Here is a 22,999-nt window from a genome sequence, read left to right on the forward strand (position 1 = left end):
GTGGGAGGGGAGATTAACCTCTGGGGAGACTGGGAAAAGGAGGTGGACGAGGGGAAGAGAGAGGGTAAAAAAAAGAGGGGCGGGGGAAGCCTGGGAGGAGGGACCTGGAAGGGGGAAGCCAGGAGAAGAAGGGGGAGGGGAAGTATAAAACTATGGTACGCCATATCTTCAGTACTGTGTACAGATGTGGTCTCCTCACCTCAAAAAAGATATTTTGGCCTTGGAAAGGGTTCAGAAAAGGGCAACTAAAATGATTAGGGGGTTGGAACAGGTCCCATATGAAGAGAGGCTAAAGAGACTGGGACTTTTCAGCTTAGAAAAGAGGAGACTGAGGGAGGATATGAGAGAGGTCTCTAAAATCATGAGTGGTGTGGAGAGGGTGAATAAAGAAAAGTTCTTCATTAGTTCCCATAATAGAAAGACTGGAGGACACCAAATGAAATGAATGGGTAGCAGTTTTAAAACTAATAAGCAAAAGTTCTTCACACAACACATAGTCAACCTATGGAACTCCTTGCCACAGGAGGCTGTGAAGGTAAGAACTATAACAGAGTTTAAAGAGAAGTGAGATAAATTCATGGAGGTTGGGTCCATGGAGTGCTATTAGCCAGGGGGTAGGAATGGTGTCCCTGGCCTCTGTTTGTGGAAGGCTGGAGATGGATGGCAACAGACAAATTGCTTGGTCATTGTCTTCGGTTCATCCCCTCTGGGGTATCTGGTGTTGGCCGCTGTCGGCAGACAGGCTACTGGGCTAGATGGACCTTTGGTCTGACCCAGTACGGCCGTTCTTATGTTCTAATCTCAGGGCTCAGTGTCGGGGGTCTCACTGGACCAACTTAATTTTCATGCAAACCTGCTCCGGGGTTCGCATGTGGCCTTTGTTGGCCAGGCTGGCAGCTATCCTGCCCTAGACAGCCACATTCCTGTGCCTAGTGCTGAGATCGTGGATGTTGGAGGCCTCCCCGCAAACCTCGATGAGGTCCATGATCTCCGCACTAGATCAGGTGGGCGGCCACCTCTTGCGGCCCCGGGCCAGCATCTGTGACACACCAGCCTGGTCCCGGGAAGAGGCAGAGGGTTGGGTGGCAGCGGATGACTGGCTCATGCCGTGCCAGGTGCAGGGTCTGTTGGCTGGGTGCTGGCAGGCTTGCAACTGGCACGAGCACCGTAGCCAGACCGTGCCCCTTTAAAGGCTCCGGGGCTGGGAGGGTGATAGAAGAGTTTCACTGGTTTGGCCCAGAGTGGCCACCAGGGCAAGCTGGGAAGGGCTAGCCTCCAACTGTTCGAATTAAGTGGCTACACAGCCCTTAATTTGAACTACTTAATTCGAACTAGGCGTTAGTCCTCGTAGAATGAGGTTTACCTAGTTCGAATTAAGTTCAAGAGGTTTGCATGTATAGACACTATGAAAGTTAATTTGAACTAACGGCTGTTAGTTCGAATTATCTTTGTAGTGTAGACATACCCTAAGATGGTAGCTATTGGCGTGTGTGGCAGGGGGGAGGTTGTGCATCTTTGCAAGAGAGAAACATGGAAATAGAACACTCCAGAATGTTTTCAAGTTGTTCTTCACAGAAATGTTACGAAAGCTTTCCTGACAGCAAGAAAATAAACTGATAATGTTCATACTCCATTCTGAAATTCCATTTCTCTGTTTCCTCTGCCTGAGTAGCATAGCAAATATCAAATGACTTTTTTCATGCTGATAACGTAAAAGCAATTGCACCGAGAATCAATGGGCTTTTGATAATCACAAGTCTTGAGTTTAGTGTTTGGCACACTGCTTGTACAGAGTGAGCTGGCCTTAATTCAAGATGCAGGGCCCAATCTCTGGCAAAACTGTTCATGGGAGTTTGGCTTAAATAAAGACTGCAGTATTACGTCTGATGTCAGGGAGCGCTGTGAGGTGCTCGGATGTTAGCTAGAGCAGCGTGAGTAGTAGCGAAGCTCCACTGTAGTGTATTGTCACGTATGTGCCAATATGGACTGTCAAATCTGCTCAAATCAGGTCCCTTAACTTGTTTGGCCAGTAGAACTGCGCCTCTAGGTAAATGACTAGAAAGAAACCAATGTTACCATAGCAGATAGCCTCAGATCTGGACAGAAGTGGGGGGATGGATGGGGCAAAGGGGCTGGATCAGAGCCCTGCCCCCAGCGAGCAACTTTCTTAGCGGTGTGCCCCACCAGAGCATGCCAGCTTACTTTCACCTTTGGCAAGCTGACCCACAGAATGGGTCACTGCCCAAGAACTGATGAAAGGGCCCTGTGGGGCCACCATTTGGTCCCTCAGGCTCTGAGGTAAGAGCCATGCCCTAGGTTTTTGGGGGCTTTGTTTTACTTTTGAGTCCATTTTGTCTGAATCGACTTAGCTCAGGAATGGTGGTGACTAGAGGAACAAGAATGTGGATCTAGAAGAGGGATGATAAAGAAGGTAGGGCAAAGGAAAGTGGGTCACCATCCTACCCCCATCTCACAGGGGCACTGCCAGGAGAAATGTGTTAGTGTTCACAGCATGCTTCAGTATTACAGTGATTGGGATCATAAAAGTACCTGAACATTGGGTTGATTTATGGAAGGCCCCTGAAGTTTCTAGAAACTTCTATTTGGAGAAAACCCTTGAGCTTTTCTAATGAGATCTTCTCAGTAATCTACTTAAGTTCTGAGGTCACTGCATTCTTGTGTTTACATACCCCTTCCTCCTCCACACCCAAGACAGGGCTGAAATGACACGCAGGCAGCAATTGAGGAAGTTCCCCGTAGAGGCTATTCTTTCCTGATCGCAACATGATTACCTTATATGAGCAAAGAGAACCACGTTGCGTCTGAAACGTGATGCTGGCCACATCCAGTCCGATGGAACTATACACAGTAAAGGAAAAGTCCATGTTATCTTACTACTTCCTTCCTCTTTCTCCTTCAGAATTTCAATTCTTTATCTAGTGATCTTTGTCCAAAATTATATTTTAGTGTGGGATTAGTTGCAACCACTAGGGGTCAGACTTTACACCTGTAATTAGCAATTATAACACAAGGGAGTTCCAACTCAAAGGCTTATGCTATTGTTCAATTACTACTTCTCATTATGGAGTCTTAATCTGTTTTTTCCATCGCTGCTGAACTGATAGGGACACAATGTTTGACTGTGGCTTTGAATTAAGTTTTTCAGGGAAGTAGGGATTGTACTGTGCTTGGTAAACAACAGAAAATAAGGAACTTTCTGTGACCAGTATGTATGTTTCGCTTTTTTTTCTCTGTTTCTAACCATGTACCCAGAACATTTGTTTAATTTGGCATTCACTTTTCTCTTTTGTTAACTTCTTAGTACCTGTGCATCTGCCAAAGTGGGTCTTTGCCCACAAAAGTTTTTCTGTTAGTCTTTAAGGTGTCACAGGACTCCCTGTTTTTGCAGATAAAGATTTACATGGCTACCCTTCTGATCCTTAGTGCTAGATCTGATATTACCATGTCTGTGGAAAAAGCTCACTCCCCTTCTCATGAGAAATGCTTAGAGTAACAATAATGAATTTCACAGTGCTTTGCTTGATTCAGGGCTCAAATTTGGCTGAAGCTATCTGGAGCAGAGCTTTGGTCAATATTTTAATACAGGTTTAACTTGTTTAGTCTGGCACACTCTTGTCCGGCAACATCCAAAGTCTGGCATGATTTTAATTAGCTAGATGTCAACTTATCATGGGTATGGCCAAGTTTCTGTGGTCCCATGATGTTTGTTTACTGCCACTAGTCCTGGCTCTCAGTGGTCTGTGCTGTTATTTAGCTCTAATTTACCTCTAAATGTCTTCTAAGCAAGTAGTTCAAGTGCTGAGTAAGCAGTTAAAATGTTGGTAATGCTGCTAGACGATATTGGCCTCCTGTGGTTCGGCAAATTCTCTGGTTCATCACCAGTCAGGTCCTGAAGGTACTAGAGAGGTTCAACCCATGCCTGCAGGGCTGAAGCCCCAAATCCCAGGAAATAATCTATGAGGATTTATGCCTTGGCTCAGACCACTACAAGTTAGTGCACTGATATGTGGCCTGAGTGATATTTTTATTTAATTGGGCTGACAATAGGGTATACCAATTTCCTAATTTTTTACCTTGCACTGGTCAGAGAACCCAAAAAGGTTGCATTAGCATTAGCAAGATAAAGTTGAAGAACTATGTTAAGGGAAATATAGGATGGTATTTTTACTGCTTATTGTTTCTCAGGTATAATGGATTGTATTCACAGCTCTGTTACGGTTGGTCTAGTGTGTTATAGAAAACAAACATATTCCCTTACATGTCAGAAAATGAAACTAATATTTCTTAAGAAAGTGAATGCACTATGACTAAAGCCAGGTCTACACTGTGGAGGGGAAGTCAGCTAAAGGTACACAACTCCAGCTACGTAAATAACATAACTGGAGTCGACTTATCTTAAGCCAAGTTTGGCGCCATCTCCACAGTGGGAGGTTGACAGGAGAAACACTTCCATCTATTTCACTCTTTGCAACAACGAGGAGTACTGGCATCGATGGGGATGCCCTCAGCATTTGATTTAGCAGGTCTTTACTAGACCCGCTAAATTGAACCCCAGAGGAACATCGATCTTCTGGTAAGTGGAGATGTGGCCTAAGAAAGGTGGAGATTGTTACGGGATTTTATATTAGTAGGTTTTCCTTGTTTTTGAAAGAAAAAAATTATTGACTTGCTAGTTTTGGTTAATATGCTGATCATATAACATACTTTGGCAGTGATAATGCTAGATAGTCATGTTATAAAATGTGCAAACTGAGACTAAGAAGACAGTGCAAGAATCTAATCCATACATAAAGATGATCATGGCAAAGCACTTCATTGTTTTTGTAACTGATAGAGACCACTGGAATTTGAGGGAAAGATTTGGAATGTGTGGATGGTTTCTTTAATGATATTGTCAATATTTAAAGTGTATGGAGTAAAAAAATGTCATTATGTGGAACACTTTAAAATAAAGCTGTTTATAAAGAGTGGTTTTTATATAGGTAGCAAAAGGCTTGTTGATTTTATTTGCTTACTTAAGACACTATGTACTTGAGAGGGGTTAGATTCCTTTTAAAAGCACCCTTTTAGCAATTCTTGTGTAATTACCTGAAAATTACAATAATGGAAGGACAGTTATATTTTTGAATAGACTACTAAATGCACTGAATCCTGAGACATTAACTACCACATCTTCAAGGAGTAGATTTATGAATAGCAGCTGTAACTGGAAATGCTGCATAAAGCTGATTGCTTGGAAAAGAGATGGAATGAGTGTTCCTTTTTGCATATATTAACATATGACTGATAAAATTACAGCCGTGCTCCTTATTCTGTGATAATTAAAGCATTCTAAAGCTTTCATTTTCTTAAATGTCTCAAATTGGTTTGTATAAAGGTCTTAGTTTTTGTTGTTTCAGATTTCATTGTTCTGAAACTGGGTCCACCGTAAAAGTCATGAGCCTAGAGGCAAATTGTATTTTCAAAATATAGTTTAAGTAGGTTAACCATTTCTTAAATTATGGGTTAGTGCAAAACAGAACCTTCCTATAGTAACAGACATTTTGTAGGCCAAAGCTGTGTCAATATTATAGCTGAGGGCTTGACTCTCTGATTATGACTCAACGTAACTTTCGTGTAGCTACAGCAATTTAAACCAGGATCTGGCTCTGCAGTTTTAGAAATCAATAGTCTTGAATGTAAAATCTTTTTAATGTATTGTATTATTAAATCTCCACATTGCCTCCTTTAGGCCTTCTTTACACTAAAAAGTAGGTCGCCGCTGCTATGGTAGATCTTTCGGAGTTCAATTTAGTGAGTTTAGATCAGAGGGTGCCCCCGCTGGCATCCGGAACGCCTCCTTTTGTGAGGAGTATGGGAAGCGCTCCCATTGGCTTCCCGCTGTGAGGATGCCGCCAAGCTCAGCTTAAGGTAAGCCAACTCCAGCTACGTATTCTGTGTAGCTGGAGTTGCATATCTTAAGTCAAACTGCCAGGTCTAGTGTAGATCTGGCCTTAGGAACTTGCTCAGCTCCACCTGCATGTCAGGTAACTACTACTGCTCGCATATTATGCTCAGTTAACTGTGCTGCTTCCACTGGTCCGTTTCTCTTGCCTTTTTAGAAGCTACTCCCTATTCTCAAAGCTTCTCTGATCCTGTGTACCATGAACTTCACTCTCCTTGTTCAAATTTACCCTCAGACTCATGTCTTCCAGTTACCCTTCCAGTGCTGACACTTCTTTTCAAGTTTTTTAATTTTTTGGACAAGTTTAATGAGATAATCTTATCTCATTACCTTTCACGGTGGGAATCCTAATCCTTTTGTAACCTTCTTCTCAAGCTCTTTCTCATTATCATCCTTGCATTACGACTGCTTTAGAGCAGGGTTGCCCACTTTCTATTCACACAAAACTGAACACCCTTGACCTGCCTCTCTTCTGAGGCCCTGGCCCTTCTCCAAGGCCCTGCCACTGCTCAGTCCATCCCCCATCCCTTCTGTTGCTTACTCTCTCCACCCTCACTCATTCGCTCATTTTCACCGGGTTGGCTCAGGGGCCTGGCATGAAAGAGGGAGTGTGGGCTGTGGCTGGGGATGTGGGCTCAAGGGTGGGGCTGGAGAGGAGGTGTTTAAGGTGTCGGAGGAGAATCCTGGCTGGGGATGAGGGGTTTGGAGGTGTAGGAGGGTGCTCTGGGCTGGGTCTGAGCATGAACTAGCATGTTAAAATTAGCAGTGGACTGTATACAGGTTGTGGCTTGGATTAGCTGCAGTCTTGCACAACGCTCTGGATACATAGTCTGGTGGTTCCCCTCAACCACTGCCCATGCCGCCATGGCCATACTGCCAATTTTAGGCACTAGCTCAAGCATAGCTACCATGTGTCTTTTTGCTTCAGGTGGGAATCCCCTCTCCCACCAGCCATGTAGCTGTATCCTGAAAGAACTGTAGACAAAAACCTCTATTTACAGAACAAGTATAATATAAGCAGTATCAGTGTCAGCTTCCTTCTGGCTCCCTTAAAAATATGCCTCACTCCTAGCCATTGACGACTTGCAATCCAGGTGTGAAATCAGTTACCTCATTATGCTTCACTTGCTCCATGGCCTCTTCCTGCTCAGATGGCCTACAGGAAGTCCAGCTGCGCTTATGACTGGAAAAGCTGACTCTGAGTAATGAAAATGGTACATGTTTAACAGAATGCGACCTCGGCTTCCAGAAGTTTTTTCACAGTGTCACCAAGAATCTTATCTCTATAGCTCCTTTATTAGCAGACCTTGCTGCACTCACCATTTCTCACTCCCTTCTCTGTCTGGATAGCTCATCTCCTTCTATTTCATGACTGGCTCACTGCTGCTATGAACATGTGTATCAAATGACCTTCAACTCCTCCTAGCCAAATCCCAAAGGTCTTTTAGTTCCCATTACTGCCTCTGATGTTGTCAGCTACTCCTCCCTTACTTCTACATGAAAACCACATGTTCTAGCTCCTGAACGTCCACTGCTCTGTTTTTTCTTAGTCTCTTATTATAATGATCTGATTAGCACATTTGCCCAGCATTGCTTGGGTCTTTAACTCAATTAATGTTTGGAAAATAAAATGAAAATGTACCTGTTTGTTTGAATCATTACTCTGCGGGGAGAGGGCTGGGCATGAGGGGTTCAGTATTCACGCTGCCCTGAGGAGAGAGGACTACCCCAGCCCTCTCTCACCACAGCAGGTTGGGGTCAGATAAGAAGCACCTCTCCCTGGCCGCTGCAGATCCAGCAGGCACAGCCAGGGAAGGGATGCATGTCCCGGTCCAGATACAAGTCTATCCCTTGTGCTCCCCAGCGAGAGTGAGGAATGCTGCAAACTGTGCACTTTCCCCTCGCTCCCTGACAAAGGGGAACAGCCAGCAATGTTCCTGTACGAACTGGGGCGGTGGAGGGGAGGGAAGTTGAGCCTTCCCCTCCCTCCCTAAAGGGCACCTGCGGGATGGGAGGCTTGTGCTGGAGCAGTCCCAGAGAGGGGCCATGTCCCCAGCCAGCCTCTTTCAACTGCCTTGGTGATTCTTTTGTTCTGTTTGGTTTTATGAGAAGTAATTCCTTTGCAGGCACAGCTCATTTTCCTGGCACAACCAAATCCTTACCCTGTTTTGAGTTATGACAACACGAAGCTGTATACTGAATTGGTGGTCCTAGCTCTTATTGTTCACGAGAAGTTCTTAAACACACAGACAAACTCAAATGTGTATATATATATATAGATATATATAATGTCTTATAGCTCAATATTTTCTATAATTTCTTATTATCCTCTTTTGTTACAGGACTTTTAGCTTGTTGATCTTCAGACCATCTCTGGAAAAGTCTTACCGGCAGTCACTGTGGGCTTAATGTCTCCTTACCTGGCAATTGAGCAATGGTTCCTACTTCCTTTGCTACCTTCTTGCAAAATGTAGCACAGTCATAATGTACTTTTGGAATCAGACTCCATTAGTAGTCCACAAAATAGCACCGTGTTGGTCAGATTCAAACTTACTACATAAAAAAATGTTTTATTGCAAAGGCAATTTTGTAGTGAAAGCCCCGAGAAATGAAAGGTAATTACTTAAATGCAACACAGATTTCCCTGAAAAGAATCTGCCTGATAGCCAAATCTTAAAGAAACATTAGTTGTTCTAGTTTGAAAAATACCCGTTTTTAGGCATGTGTTAGTAACATCATTGCAAGCTTCTCTGTGCAGAATATTCTCTGTCTTCAGACGTGTAAAATAATTACAGGTCAATTCATGTGTGATATCTGAATACAAAATGTCAGTGGTCTTGATGCAACACCCAGTGAAGTCAAAGGAAACTTTCTGGTACAAAATTTAAACTGACATTTATAAAAGCTGTCTGCCTTGTTAATACTGTTGTTGGTTTCAAGAATATTTGTGGATTTAGGTTCATTTTCTTCAGGACAGACAGGGTCCTTGCATTACTTTTAGTGGGCTTCCTCTTTTTAAGTAAATTAGTTCATATCTTCTAGAGATGTAAAATCCCATTTAATTGGCTAACTGATTAAACATATTGTTTAACTAGTTAACTGATTAAACATATTGTTTAACTAGTTAACCATTTACAGGGGGTAAACGGGGAAAGGGGGAGCAGGGTGTCCCGGTCAGAGTAGCCCCTGCCTGCAGGACACACAGGCCCACCACAGACAGCAGCCCGTCTATGACAGGCCCACCATGAGGCTAGATCAGCCCCCTGCGCATAGCAGGTGGGGAGCTGTTCCAGTCCACTAAACCAGTGTAAGCTTCACATCCCTATTACCTTCCCAGACATATTTCCATTAATGGGTAAATACAAAGTTTACACTGGATTCTTGAGTTCTGGTAATCCAAACTCTGTTGCTCTTCAAATACCTCTTATACTGAAATGAAATGAAGAGTCCTTAGACTAAGCAGAACTGTTGTCCAGGTTGACTGATTTGTGCTTAATTTTAAAATCAGAAAGCATGAGATTTCATAGCAGCGTAATAGAAAACCTCTGAGCTGCTAATTCTGCCTTAAGCAGGAGCAATTTTTTACACCTACAGATATGGCTGGCTATTCTAACTGCCAGCTGGTTTTGCTCAGTGGTGCACTGAACAGAGTCTTTGAAAGTTTGCAACAGATTATGATTCATTCAGTCATATGACTCCTCCTAGCTTCTGTTCTGCTGATATTTCCACTGCTCTTTACTTTTACTGATAAATTACACTCCTAGAAATTGTTACTGTGCTCTGTGTACACTGCTTCCTTTCATTCAGGACAGAAAGCCATAGAGCACAGTGTTCCTTTGCACAGCTGAAATTGACTGGATTATAAGAATGCAAAATATAGCCATATGATCACCTCCCCTCCCCCCGAAAAGTAAAGTACAGAGGAACACCCCTCATGCCCCCAATTCTACTACTTAATGTTAGTCATTGCATCTGCTACTGTGCAAAAATCCACTAGGGGTGTCTCCCCTCTGCCACATGGATCATAAGTAGGGTTGTCAACTATCTAATCCCACAAAACCAAACATTCCTCCCCTGTCCTCTATCTCAGCCCTTCTCCAAGGCTCCACCCCCTGCTTGCTCTTCCCCACCCTCCTTCACACTCACCAGGCTGGGGCAGCAGGCTGGGGTGCAGGAGAGGGTATGGGCTCTGGGCATGGGGTGCAGGCTCCAGATAGGGCCAAAATGAGGGATTCGGGGTACAGGAGAGGGCTCCAAGATGGGGGTGGAGGACTGGGTTAGGGGGAGGGCTCTGACTGGAGGTGTGGGGTCTGGAGTGGGACCAGGGATGACGGGTTTGAGATATAGGAGGGGGCACTAGGTTGGGGCCGAGGGGTTCAGAATGTGGGAGGACTGTGGGCTCTAGCTTGGGCTATAGGCTCTGGAGTTGGGTTGGGGTTTGGGATGTAGGAGGGGCTCCAAGCTGGGGCAGGAGTGTGGAGGCAGTGAGGACTCAGGCTGGGGGTAGGAGTGAGAGGTTTGTGGTGCAGGCGGGGGCTCCGAAATGGGCCAGGCAGCTAGGGTGCCTTCCTTCCAGCTGGGGGTGTGGGCTTTGGGGTGGAGGCAGGGATGAAGAGTCTGAGGTGTGAGGGGACTCTAGGCTGGGGAAAGGGGATGGGATGCATGGTCCCAGCAGCACTTACTGTGGCCACCAGGTCACTGCACACTCTAGGCACTTTGTTGGCCAAGGAGGTTCCACATGTTGCCTTTGCATCCACAAGCACCACTCTCTGAAGTTCTCATAGGTCACGGTTCCTGGCCAATGGGAGCTGCAGAGCTGGCACTTGGGATGGGACCAGTGAGCAGAGGTTCCCTATCCCTGGCTGTCCCGTGTGCCTATGGGCTGCAGAGAGAATGGCAGCTGCTTCTGGGAGCAGTGTGGAGCCACAGGAGGTAGGGAGCCTACTTTGCCTTGGGTCCCCACTGTGCTGCCAACTGGAATTTTAATGGCTCAATTGGCGTTACCACACAGGGCTACCAGCGTCCCTCTTTGACCAGGTGTTCCAGTGAAAAAATGGATGCCTGGCAACTTTAATCATAAGGATTGGGACAGTGTTTGCCACCCTTCAGGAAAAGGCCACAGGACCGACTCCAAATCTGGTGGATCCACAGGAGGCCAGGGTCGTCTGTCCAGAGGTTCGAGGTCTGTGGTGTCCAACCAGTTCTGAAGCCTGAAGCTAGTGAACTAGCCACCCTCAACTGACCAAATAGCCACATTGTTCAAGCCAACAATAGACCAAATAGCCACATGTGACTAGTGGCTAGTGTGTTGGACACCATGGTTCTAGGTCTATACACTGGCTTTGGCATCCACTGATCCCCAATCCCAGATCCCTACCAGCATGACTGCACGAGGACCATTTTGTCAAGGTCTCTTCCTGGCTGAATTGCCCCCAGTGTTCTGAGAAGGGCAAGGGAGCACAAAGCTATCTGGGTATTTTTGACTAATGTCTGTGGAATAGAGAAGAGCGGATGCCCCTCTCCTAGACTGGACAGTCTCAGCTCTATACCTCTTGTACCTCTACAGATCCCGTTCTCTGAAGAAGCCTTTATGAACTCAGGAAGGGGGCTGAAATTCTCATGCACATGATCCAGTCCACTGCTTTTACACCTCCTGTGATGTGGAATTACCATAACAAGGTCCTGAGATATAACACTGGGAAGGGAAAATACTCAAAATGGAAGACAAGTCAGTTGCAGATATTTCTAGAGATAAAAATAAACACTCTTTTGCATGCTGAAAGGCGACTTGTTCTGTTCTGCTGGCATCATGTGAGCAGAATGCTTCTGCACATGAACACTAGAATATCAGAACCTTTGGAAACTCCATAGGATCACGATTTTTAATTGTGCTGCCTGTTATTTTAATATCCATGTGCTCATGCCTGAGTGGCATAAGTTACTATCTCATTATTTCTTCAATACCAGTAAAAGATGGAATCCAGATGATAGAGAATAAGAAGGCTGAGCGTCACCAAGAGAAGATAGGTGATAAAACCAGCAGGCTTCAATTTTCACATATCCAACTTAAGACAGCTTGGGCCTGAGTTTTTGGAGAAGCCGAGTGCTGACAATCCAGTTAAAGTTAGTGGAAGCTGTGTGTGTATTCAGCACCTCTGAAAATTAAACTCAAAGTCAGTCTCCATGTCTAACACTCCAAATCAGTCAGCTTTTGAAAATATTGGCCTACATGGCTTTCCCAAGATGATACAGTGAGCTGGGAGTTCCTAGCTCTCAGATCTGTACTCAGTGAAGTAAATTATTTTACTTGCTTGTCTAATATATATATATATATGGAATGGAATGGAAACAGGAGCATTGCAGCATCTCTTCTAGCTACTAGAACAGACCCTGTTGGATTCTGTGTTGACAAATTCACCTTTGCGTCCTCTCCCATTCCGCCAGCTGGTTATCTGAGCTCTAATTTCTTTTTGTTGTATGTGGAAGGGTATGCTATAGCTCCCCAAAAGTGGCAAGACATATCCTGCAGCAGCACTAAGGGTCATTTGGTTATTCTTTCCAGTCTGGCCTACACTGCCATATATTTCTATTACTGAAGAGAAAAGAAGATGGGACTATTTTTAAATTGCAACATTTCTGACCTGTGATCAGATACCATATGAGTTACCACTGGTACAAGATATCATGTTACACCACTCCCTGCTCCAAGATATCATTTAAAAGCACATGGCAGCTTTGCGCCTTACTCAAGTGTTTTGTTGGTACTTTGTATTATTTCATACCTTTTCTAATTTTTTGTTAATCCACTGTGTCAGAGAGATATTAGGTCAGCGGTTTGTTAATCATTCTCAGGAAGGTTATTTGTTATGGTTATTCTGTTTGGGTGTGACAGCAAGAAGAAAAAACAGAGTTATTCCAATTACATCACTTCAGTTCTGCTGGAGGTACAGGAAAAGAGCTCTTGGTTTTGGGACTGAATCTTGTTTTCACTGACTCGTCTGTGAGGGAATTCACAACATGATGTACCCAGTTCTTTTAACAGACTAACAGTCTCAGCTGAAGTGTTAGCTATGTATAGATGTCCCAGATAACCATAATGGCAGTAATAGGTAGAACAGGTGTTTGGCTTTCTGCCTTTCTAAACAAACATTCAATAGAAGAGTAGAGTTAGCACAGCACCCTTGCTCTTGAGAAGCTCTATAACTGCTACTATTCACAAAAGTTGGGATACTTATAAAATCATTGCAGAATTTGGCATGAATGGGAATAGCTCTTTTTAAGTGAGCTCATGAGTGACTAGAAGGGATGCTACAGCTTAGAGTTCAGGATATGTTGCTTTTTGGACACTTGAGTACTACATTATAAGTGATGAGCAGTGTTATGTATAGAGGGTTATTTTTTAATATTCACATTTATTCATGCCAAATCCTTTCTCTTTCTTTCCCGATGGCTGTAAGAACGAAAGCAAAGGCTGTCCAATGAATAATTCAATAAAATATTGCTGCTAGAGGCAACATTAGAGATCTTAATGGTAAAGACAAGGCAAATAGATCACAGAATGTTTCTTGTCAATAATTTTTTCTCACCAACCAGAAAGTAGGCAACCATATTCTATTGATGAGTAGCTCAAATATCTAAACAACCTCGTATGCTTTTTTGTCAAGATGCTGAGGAAGCAATAAAGTATGATCGGCTTTGTGTAATACACAAGGAAATGGCGCACGAACTTTAAAGTAATGAGCTTTATTATGAACCCATTTCAAAGAAATAAAACAGAACTGCTTAATTAAATGTACACCTGTGCTTAGGGTAGCAGTATTTCATTGTCTTTCAGCTTTGAGGATGGCAGTTGATTATATTTTAGATGGTGTTCTATAGCTATTATCAAAGCACTTGTCAGTTCCTGCTCTGTCTCCTGCACTAGTTAGAATTCTGTATACAGAATGGGTGCGTCTAGACTGGCAAGATTTTGCACAAAAGCAGTCGCTTTTGCGCAAAAACTTGCCAGCTGTCTACAACTATGGCTCGGGCTTCCTGTAGTCAGCTGCTCTGCCCCAGGGTCCACAACAAAAGCCTGGTCTGCTGGGGGGGGGGGGGGGAGCACACTAGCTGCGCCCCCCCCAGCAGACCAGGGACACGGGGAGCAAAGCCGCAATGTCAGCGGGGTGCCGCGCCTCTGAGGCTTTGCTTTGGCAAAGCCTCAGAGGCGCGGGACCCCGCCGCAGCTGCGGCTTTGCTCCCGGTGCTCCTGGTCTGCTGGGGACCGTCCCCAGCAGACCAGGGACACCGGGAGCAGCTTTTCTCGCCCCGGAGGTCGAGGTGGCAGGACCGCTGCCTGCGAGCTCCGGGGCGAGAAAGCCCCGTTCGTAAGTGCGGATCCGACATAAGTCGGATCTGCGTAAGTCGGGGACTGCCTGTACCTAATGGGCAGATGTTCAGCTCTCCAATATAATTACAGCTGGCATGCCAATTGAGTGATTCATCAGAGTATAATACTTTACACTAGTTGGTCTCTTCTAGTTGGGTTGGAAGGAAAATGGTGTGAGGAAGGCAGGAAGAGGGGTTGGTGGTAGGAAAGGCACTGTCATGGTTCATAAATAAAGGACTGCAATTCCACAGTGTTCACACTGGCACCTTTCAAAAATGCCATGTATCTGGATAGTCACACTATTTTGATAGGAATGTCAGTAAGTAAATCTAATCATCTAATGTTTGCTTTAGTAAATCATTTCTAACTTTTTTGGATTATTCTACAACCAATCAACCAAATCTTTTAATAATTGAACAGCAGATTAGAAATATGAATCATTAACCATAACCATGTTTTCCATAAATTCCAACTATCCCCATAGTTGTTTTTCCCATGGACATGCTTGCAGTGTAAGAGAGCTATGCTTCTTTCTGTCATACTGTAAGACACATATGACTTGCTTAATCATTCCATGTCAGAGATATTTCATTCGTTCTACTTTCAGTGAGCAGTGGCAACTTGTCATCCTTGTCTCCTTGCATGTTAATGTGGTCTTAAGGCCCTTCAATCTCAGTACTTACTGCATTCATACTACGTTTATACTAGCAGTCACCACAGAGAAAGTTAAGGATGTATGACAAGGAACATAAAAAAGCAAAGAACATGACAATTTAAGATAAAACATGAATTTTCTTATATACCCTGTATTTAAAACACTCCTAAGTCTTTTCTTTCCATTTGGTAATATAGCTCATTACAACCAAACTATTATTCTTCATCTTTAATGCTGATTGCTATAATTGTTGAGCTGTAAATGGATTTCTAGTTTTATACCTTTGGCAAAATCTGTGTGTGGAAAGCAATGTCATTGTAAACTGTTTAAAAAGGGATTTTTTTAAACAAATTTTAAATGCAATACAAAGATGACATAGTATAATTCACTTTAATTTTTAATTCTATATTTGAGATTGTACTTTGCATTCAAATGCAAGCAAAAGATATATGTTCGGTGACACTCAGTTCTTCCTATAAAAGGATGGATATTGCTATGTGAAATTCTTTGATTACGTTACTTTTTGTTATGATCTATTTCCTTAATGCAAGTTGGTTTGTGAACTTTTTACAAAGTTTTTTTTTTTGAAATTACCTATTGAAAGGTCCTAATCCTGCAATGAACTGTATGCAGGTGGACTCCCAAATCCAGACTACTCTTTGACCAAAATGATGCTGAATGTGGATGCTGAGATCTGTCTTCACAAAACTCACTGAAGGATGGGGGGAGGGGGAGGGTATTATGGGCTGGAGCCTAATAAACTTTATAATTAAAATTTATTAAGTTGAATATAGGACACAGTCATCTAGGTACCCTAGCTTTTATTTCCTACCTCATCATTTCATCTGTACAGTTGGGATTATATTTTCCAATGTGCATTACTTTGCCTTTAACACTATTGAATTTAATTTGCCATTTTATTGCCGAGTCACCCAGTTTTGACAGCCTGTTATAGCTCTTTGCAGTCTGCTTGGGACCACTTAGCTAGCTTTATTAGTTTTGCAAGTTTATCCATATTTTCCGATCCCGTATGAACAGCTGAACAGGACTGGTCCCAGTGCACACACCCGAGGGACAGCAGTAGTCACCTCCCTCTATCTGGAAACGGACCATTTATTCCTACCCTTTGCTCCAATATTTGCACCCGTTACCAAAGCAGGAGCGGACCTTGCAGTCTAGCCCAGACACCCGGAGAACTCCACCCCCTCCCCCAACATTCCACCCCCGCAGCCTGAACTCCCCGCGCCTCTTGGGCTACTTGGCTGGCCAAGCGCACACTACCAGCGCCGACGCGGAGACATTCCTACTGCGCACGCGCGCGAATCCCCTTCTTGCGTTGCAATCCTCGCGATGCTTCAAACTGGGGGTTTGAATTGGAGGGGGCGGAACTTGGTGCACGATCACCGCCCCTTATTTCCAAGCGCCCACCCCTTTCCCTCCGCCCTTCTCGGCAATACACAGTGTTCGGCGCCCGCTTTCGTTAGTTTTTGTCGGGGGCCAACTTTGTAATCGAGGTAGACGGCAGGGGAAAGTGAGTCCCCGGCGTATTAGGCAGAGCCCTGGGTGGGCGGCCTGTATGCCCCGGAGGATAGTTTGGGTTCTTCCCCGCGCGCGACACTGGTCGCCCGCCCGTCCCCCTTTTCCTGTGGAGCGAAGGAGAGACGCAGGTAGCTAGAACTCGAGCGGGCGGGTACAGGGAGGGAGACCAACTCTGGCCGGTAACTTCTCTCCAGCCCGACAGACTCCCGAGACTTCGCCTCACGTTCGCCGGCGCCGGGGGTGGCCTGAGGCGCTGCCAGGGGGCCCCGGGCCGCCTGTGGGGAGAATGTGGCGGCTGCCCCCGTCGCCGCTTGGCCGGAGAGTTGCCGTGGAGCTGGGAGCCCGGAGCCCCGCGGAGGAGCCCGCCGCCTGGTGAGCCGCCCGCCCGGGCGAGCGAGGGGGAAGCGGGAACCCCCCCTGGAGCTCCCTTCCGCAGGCCGCCCCCCCCCCGCCACGGACCCTACTTCCCTGAGCCCCGCGCCCCCCCCTCTGACCCGGCCCCTCTGGGTGGTCCCCCCCGAGCGACCCTGGTCTCGTCCCTGACACCCCCGCCCCGGCTCCTCATCAGTCCCCGCGGCCGCCACGCGCGGACATCCCCGTCCCTTCCTCACGAACCGCCCCTCCCGACTACTGACACCTCGCGTCTGCCCCCAGGCCCCTCCCTGCACGCGACTGACCTCTCCCCCCGCTCACCTGTCCCCTGATCCCCGCACCCTTCCTGTCCGCTTCTCTTTGAACCCACCCCCGAAAGCCCTTTGCCTCCAATTCACCCCACTTTTCCAAACATTGCTCTTCAAGTCCACTGGCCCAGCCAGTCCCCCATGCCTGACTCCACTCAGCACTTCCTCTAATCGCGACTTCCTTCCTCCCTCTCTCCCTAAATACCAGATCATCCTTAAACCCGTGTTCTTCCAAATTTGACCATATCTGTTCCAAACCCTGGAGCTGGTCTCTAACAGCCCTAACAACCTATGTATCAGGTCACTAACCTGGTCCTTATTCCGAAAATCAGTAACCACCCCCGCAGATCTTCCTGAAAATCAGCCCTCCTCTAGTTGAATTTGATGTTAAATGATGAGATTCCTTCATTTTCTGGATTATCGTCCTTGGTGACTGAAGAAACTTTTGCTGCTATTACTTCCTCATTTTCCTTTTTTTTGCCTGATGATTTTTCTGAATGGCATATAGGATGAAAGGACGTTTTGGATGTTTGTTTCAACCCTTTGGATACTGCATAAGCAAAAGGGAAATGCCCTAGCGGAATTGAGCTCCACCTAATTGAGGAAATCCATTATTTGCCAGATTGCCAATTTTGTTGGACGGCTAAAAAGGGTAACTCAAGAGTGACACAAAGTTTACATCCAAATTCAGGGAGGACTGAAGGGGGCTGAAAAAGAAGCCTTTGATAAAATCTAAACTTGGAATTTCCATTGCTTTCCTTTTGATCTGGGAAGAATCACTTCATCTCCCCTGCCTCCCAAGTCATAAACTAGTTTTGTGGAATTCATAACTGGAGAATTAAAGTAGTAGAATGACCTCTCCTGTGGATCCCAAGATTAAACAGGCTTTGCAGAAAAAAACATCAGAAAGGACTCAAGAGGTAATGGATTTGGAATTTGCTTTTCACTTGTTTCTTTTCTTGTATATTGCCAGACTGATCAGTAGTTCAGTGGTTTCTGTGTGTATATAAATTTAATTTGTGAAAATTGCAGTGTTGGCACTTATGTGCTGACACTTTTTTTTAAATTAGCAGGAAATACTCCTCCCATTACAAGTTTTTTTTGTTTTTTGTTTTTCTTCAAAATAGGTTCCTTCGTACTCTGCAGGATATAGTGCATTTAGGATACATAAGACACTTATAAAGTCATGATTTTCAAAATGGATAGCAGAACAATTCATTGGGTTAGATGGAACTTTGGGCACACATGCATTGTTAAAAATGATACTTATATCAGTCTTGCAAAGTTTCATGAAAAATTAGGAACCTGACATAATCCACTCACTAACACCATAATGCAATTTTTTTCTATGCTTAAGGAACAGACACACTTCCCCTAGAAAGTGGGGGAACAGAAATTTGCAAGGCAAGCTATTTATATTAAATCAGTGAATTCCAATAAAATGACTAGCTTCAATCAACCATATTTTTGGGCTCAACATACTGTAGAAGAGCAGCATTATGAGATTTTAATTTCTACCAGGCAATGTATCTTTGACAGTGTTTGCTCATTAGTGAAAGATTTGGTTTGTTGGTTTACATTTGCCCTTTTACCTTACTGAAATTTCCTTGTGATCAACAGCTGAAGAACAGTATGAAAAGAGTACTCCAATCCCATGTTTGAGACAGGGAAACATCTGTTCTCCCTTGATATTTCATGGAAAAGTGAAATGTCCTGCCTGATCCCTTTGAGCTAATTGTCAAAAGGCTACGTAAAGAGTATTGCTATAGAAATTTAGAAATGTGTTGAGGTGGGACAGTGATAAATGTGGCACACATCACCTCCATACTTGTGCACATAACAAAACTCTTTCTGAACATGGACAGTCTGTGGTGGAGTAGGGCTGTGGGGTTCAGGTTATGGCAGGAGGGGCTCAGGATTGCGTCATGAGCTTTAGAAAGGAGCTAGAGTGGTGGAGTGGGCTCAAGACTGAGGCTCTGAGTTGCTGTGCGGGGTCTTGGAGGGGGTTAGAGATTATAGTGCAAGAGGGGGCTCATTGCTGGTGCTAGGTTTGTGGTCCATAGCACTTATCTGGGGCAGCCCTGTTTGATGGGGGAGGAAACAGGAAGCTCCATATGGCCCTGCACTACCCTGCACTCGCCTGCAGGCTAGGGATGTTAGATATCTTTTAATTGAATAACCACACCAAATTTTAGTAGTTATATGATTATTCAGTGGTCCCTAGGGGCGGGGCTAACAGCAAGTGTGCTCCTGGCACCATTCCTGGGGAGCCCCCTGCCACCTATGCTGCTGCCTGTGATAGAGAGGCAGCAGCCTCTGTTGGTAGGGAGCCTGAGCTCCCCACAGACAAAGGCTGTCCTGGCATTCTGTGGATAAGCCCAGATTTATTGGTTAATTGTTTAAACAACTACATGCTAATATCCCTACTCAAGCAACACTTCACCAACAGCTCCAATAGGCCGTGATTCCTACTCAATGGGAACAGTGGAGGTGGAGCTTCCAGGGGTAGAGCTTCCTAGAGCTTGCAGCAAAGCAACTCCATGGGGAGAGGCAAGAGGAACAGTAGCATGTGGATGCAAAATTATTCAAGATAGTTAAGTCCAAAGTAGACTGTAAAGCAGGGGTAGGTAATAATTTTTGAGTGGGGGACACTTAAACATTTTTTGAAGTCACGGGCCACCCCAGAAGGGACGGGGCCTCAAACAGAAGAGGCGGAGTCTTTAAGTAGCAGAAAGTACTTCATCCTGCCATGAGGGCAGGGGATTGGACTCTGACCTCTCAAGGTCCCTTCCAGCTCTGAGAGAGGTGGGGGGGGGGGGGGAGTGTGTGTGTGTTTTTTCTTGCAGTGCTAAAGTAAAATATACTCATGCCTCCTCTATAGCTCCCAGGCATCACTTTAGCCCGAGACAGGAACTGCAAGCCCTTTCAATTCCTGCAATTTAAAGGGCTCGCTGCTAGAGGGTTGGTGCTGGAAGCGGGGGACACATGAGCCCTTTCAGGTGCTCCTATTTAAAGGGCTTGTGCCTTCCCTGGGGCTCTTGCCTGCCAGCCAGGGAAGGCACAAGCTCTTTAAATAGAAACAGTTGAAAGGGCTCCCAGGCAACGTGCTAGCGTGGGACCTGAGCTGTGAGCGAGAACTGAACCGGGCTGTCTGCCTGCTTGGCTCCTAATAAACTTTAAATGCAGAGCTGCAGCGAGGGTAAGTCCTGGACCCAGCATGAGCCAAGACTCTGCTGGCCTGTCGGCTAAAATGTTTGCAGGCAGGGGATGGGTGGGTAGTCTATAGCATTAACCTATAAGTGTTTGCTTATCGGTTAATTGACTACAATATTACATCCCAATTCCAGGAATGTTGTGAAGACCAAAACTATAACTGTGTTTAAAAAAAGAATTGGATATATTCATAGAACATAGATACATCAATGGTTATTAGCAGGGCTTGACAAATAATACAATCTACTCGCTCGTGGCAAGTAGATTGTAACCTGGAAGAGCTGGGTTCGGGCGATCTGTGCATGCGCAGATCACCGGACAGCACGGCTGGCGAGCGGGGCTTGCCGCGATTCAGCAAGCCCTGGTTATTAGACAGGATCATCAGTAATGTAACCCCTTTTAGGGATGGGGTAGGGTACATGTTTAAATGGTTAACTGATGAGCCTTCACCATTACATGCAAAGCCGCTCCCCCACTGCTGCTGCCTCTACTACAGAGGAAGCAGCATGAGGGGGCAGGCGGGGAACTGAATTTTAAACCAGCTTCCTGCGTGTACTGGCTCCTCTGATATAGAGGCAGCATCATGCTTGCCTTCCTTCTCTGCTCCCTGTGCTGCTGCCTCTGTATCGGAAGCAGCAGCAAGGGAGGGGGCAGGCAGAAGCTGGTGCTTAAGGGGGAGCTGCCTTTAAGTCAAAAGAACAAAACAACAACAACAAAAGCATTTCAACATCCCTAACTGCTTTAATGTGGATGTCCCTGAGTCTCTGAGTGTCAGATGCTGGGATTAATCAACAGGGGACAGATCAGTTGATAACCTGTTCTTTTCATTTCCTTTGAAGTGTATGCCATTTCCCACTGTTGGAAGTTGTGGTACTGAGCTAGATGTACTATTGGTCCGACCCAGTATGGCCATCCTTATATTTTAGACTTCATTCTAGTGTCCGGGGCAGGCATCTATGTTGATTGGTCTTTTCACAAAACATGAGTTAGTATGGCATTCTGTGTTGCTTCATGAGTTTGTTTTTGGCAGCATTTAATGCTTCAGACTTTTGTTTCAAGGGGGAGGGATAGCTCAGTGGTTTGAGTATTGGCCCGCTAAACCCAGGGTTGTGAGCTCAATCCTTGAGGGGTGCCATTTAGGGATGTGGGGATGGTACTTCATCCTGCCATGAGGGCAGGGGATTGGACTCTGACCTCTCAAGGTCCCTTCCAGCTCTGAGAGAGGTAGGGTGGGTGTGTGTGTGTGTGTGTGTGTGTGTGTGTGTTTTCTTGCAGTGCTAAAGTAAAATATTTGAAACATTCTTTGATAGTAAGCCCAAGTTTTTTTGGCACTTCTGTTAACAGAACACTCTGGGGCAGTTATAAAAGCATCTTGAATAATATGTTTCTAAAACAGAAGTAAAGATAACCTGACAAACATTACATTAATCTTGTCAAATTAAAAATCATATCTTGTAAGTATGCTAAGGCCCTGATTCATCTTTTGGGCAGGCCTCTGGATCCCCACTAACTCCAGTAGAGCTTTGTGAAGGTGAAAGGTTTTTGATGGCGTGGCTCTGATTCCTGAATCAGGGTGTAATTTCTTAGCCTATATTATGAATAGTTAAGATCAAAACAAACCCTCACTGATGTGGCTCCCAACTGACAGAGAGAAAGACACTCCCTACATTCCCCTTAGATGATCAAGATTTTCATTCCCAATGGTATCTGGAAATTTCTGTTCTGGAACAAAATTTCATACTTGTAGTAACATTCCAATGCTTATTAATTGTTTAATATATCTAACTTGTGTGCTAACATGTAGACACTTGATTCCTGTTTGAATAGGTACTGCATATAGTCATATTTTAATTTATTTGTGAAAAACATTATAACCAGCTTCTGAGATATCAAATAAGTAATTATGTTGATGATCTGCTAAAGATTTGTTGCTGCCTTTTATTAATACAGGCAGTCCCCGGGTTACGTACAGGATAGGGACTGTAGGTTTGTTCTTAAGTTGAATCTGTATGTAAGTCGGAACTGGCCTCCAGATTCAGCCGCTGCTGAAACTGATCAGTTTCAACAGCGGCTGAATCTGGAGGCCAGTTCTGACTTACATACAGATTCAACTTAAGAACCCCAGGCATCCCCAAGTCAGCTGCTGCTGAAACTGATCAGCAGCTGATTCCAGGAAGCCCGGGGTAGGGGCTTCCTGTAGTCAGCCACTGGTCAGTTTCAGCAGCGACTGACTTGGGGACACCTGGGGCAGAGCAGCTGGGGTGCTGCTGGGTTGGTCCAGTGGCGCCCAGAGCGGCGCTACGGGACCAACTGGCAGCGCCCCAGCTGCTGTACCACAGGCATCAGGAGCAAAGCCGCGGAGCACGGGGGCAGCAGGACAGCCCAGACGCGCCGTGGCTATCCTGCTGCCCTCGGGCTCCGTGGCTTTGCTCTGCTTTGCTCCCTGTCCCCCTGGTCTGCAGACCAGGGAGACGGGGAGCAAAGCGGCGGAATACGTGGGCAGCAGACAGCCCAGACGCGTCTGGGCTGTCCGCTGCCCGCGTGTTCCGCCACTTTGCTTCCTCTCCCTGGTCTGCTGG

General features: G+C 45.4%; 1 protein-coding gene and 1 long non-coding RNA gene across 6 annotated transcripts in view; one reads left to right on the forward strand and one right to left on the reverse strand.

Annotated features, from left to right (window-relative positions):
* The window catches only part of LOC142818731 (uncharacterized), a 37,208-nt gene that overhangs the window by 9,319 nt on the left and 4,890 nt on the right, over positions 1-22,999 (reverse strand). The window contains exons 2-3 of one of the 2 annotated variants that reach the window (XR_012896357.1): positions 7,076-7,163; positions 1,668-2,859 (exon numbers count right to left, since the gene is read on the reverse strand). This is a non-coding gene — a long non-coding RNA (uncharacterized LOC142818731). Of the gene's footprint in view, positions 1-1,667; positions 2,860-7,075; positions 7,164-22,999 lie in introns of those variants that run through there. The other variant, XR_012896356.1, reaches the window with a different exon arrangement.
* The window catches only part of RAPGEF6 (Rap guanine nucleotide exchange factor 6), a 239,641-nt gene continuing 233,081 nt past the window's right edge, over positions 16,440-22,999 (forward strand). For 2 of the 4 annotated variants that reach the window (XM_075900363.1, XM_075900359.1), the window contains exon 1: positions 16,440-18,127. In XM_075900363.1, the coding sequence (XP_075756478.1) occupies positions 18,059-18,127 (69 nt within the window). In that variant the 5' untranslated portion in view covers positions 16,440-18,058. The remainder of the gene's footprint in view (positions 18,128-22,999) is intronic. The other 2 variants (XM_075900357.1, XM_075900358.1) reach the window with 2 other exon arrangements.

Source organism: Pelodiscus sinensis, chromosome 17 (genome assembly GCF_049634645.1).
Source record: "Pelodiscus sinensis isolate JC-2024 chromosome 17, ASM4963464v1, whole genome shotgun sequence".
Classification (NCBI taxonomy): Eukaryota; Metazoa; Chordata; order Testudines; family Trionychidae; genus Pelodiscus; species Pelodiscus sinensis.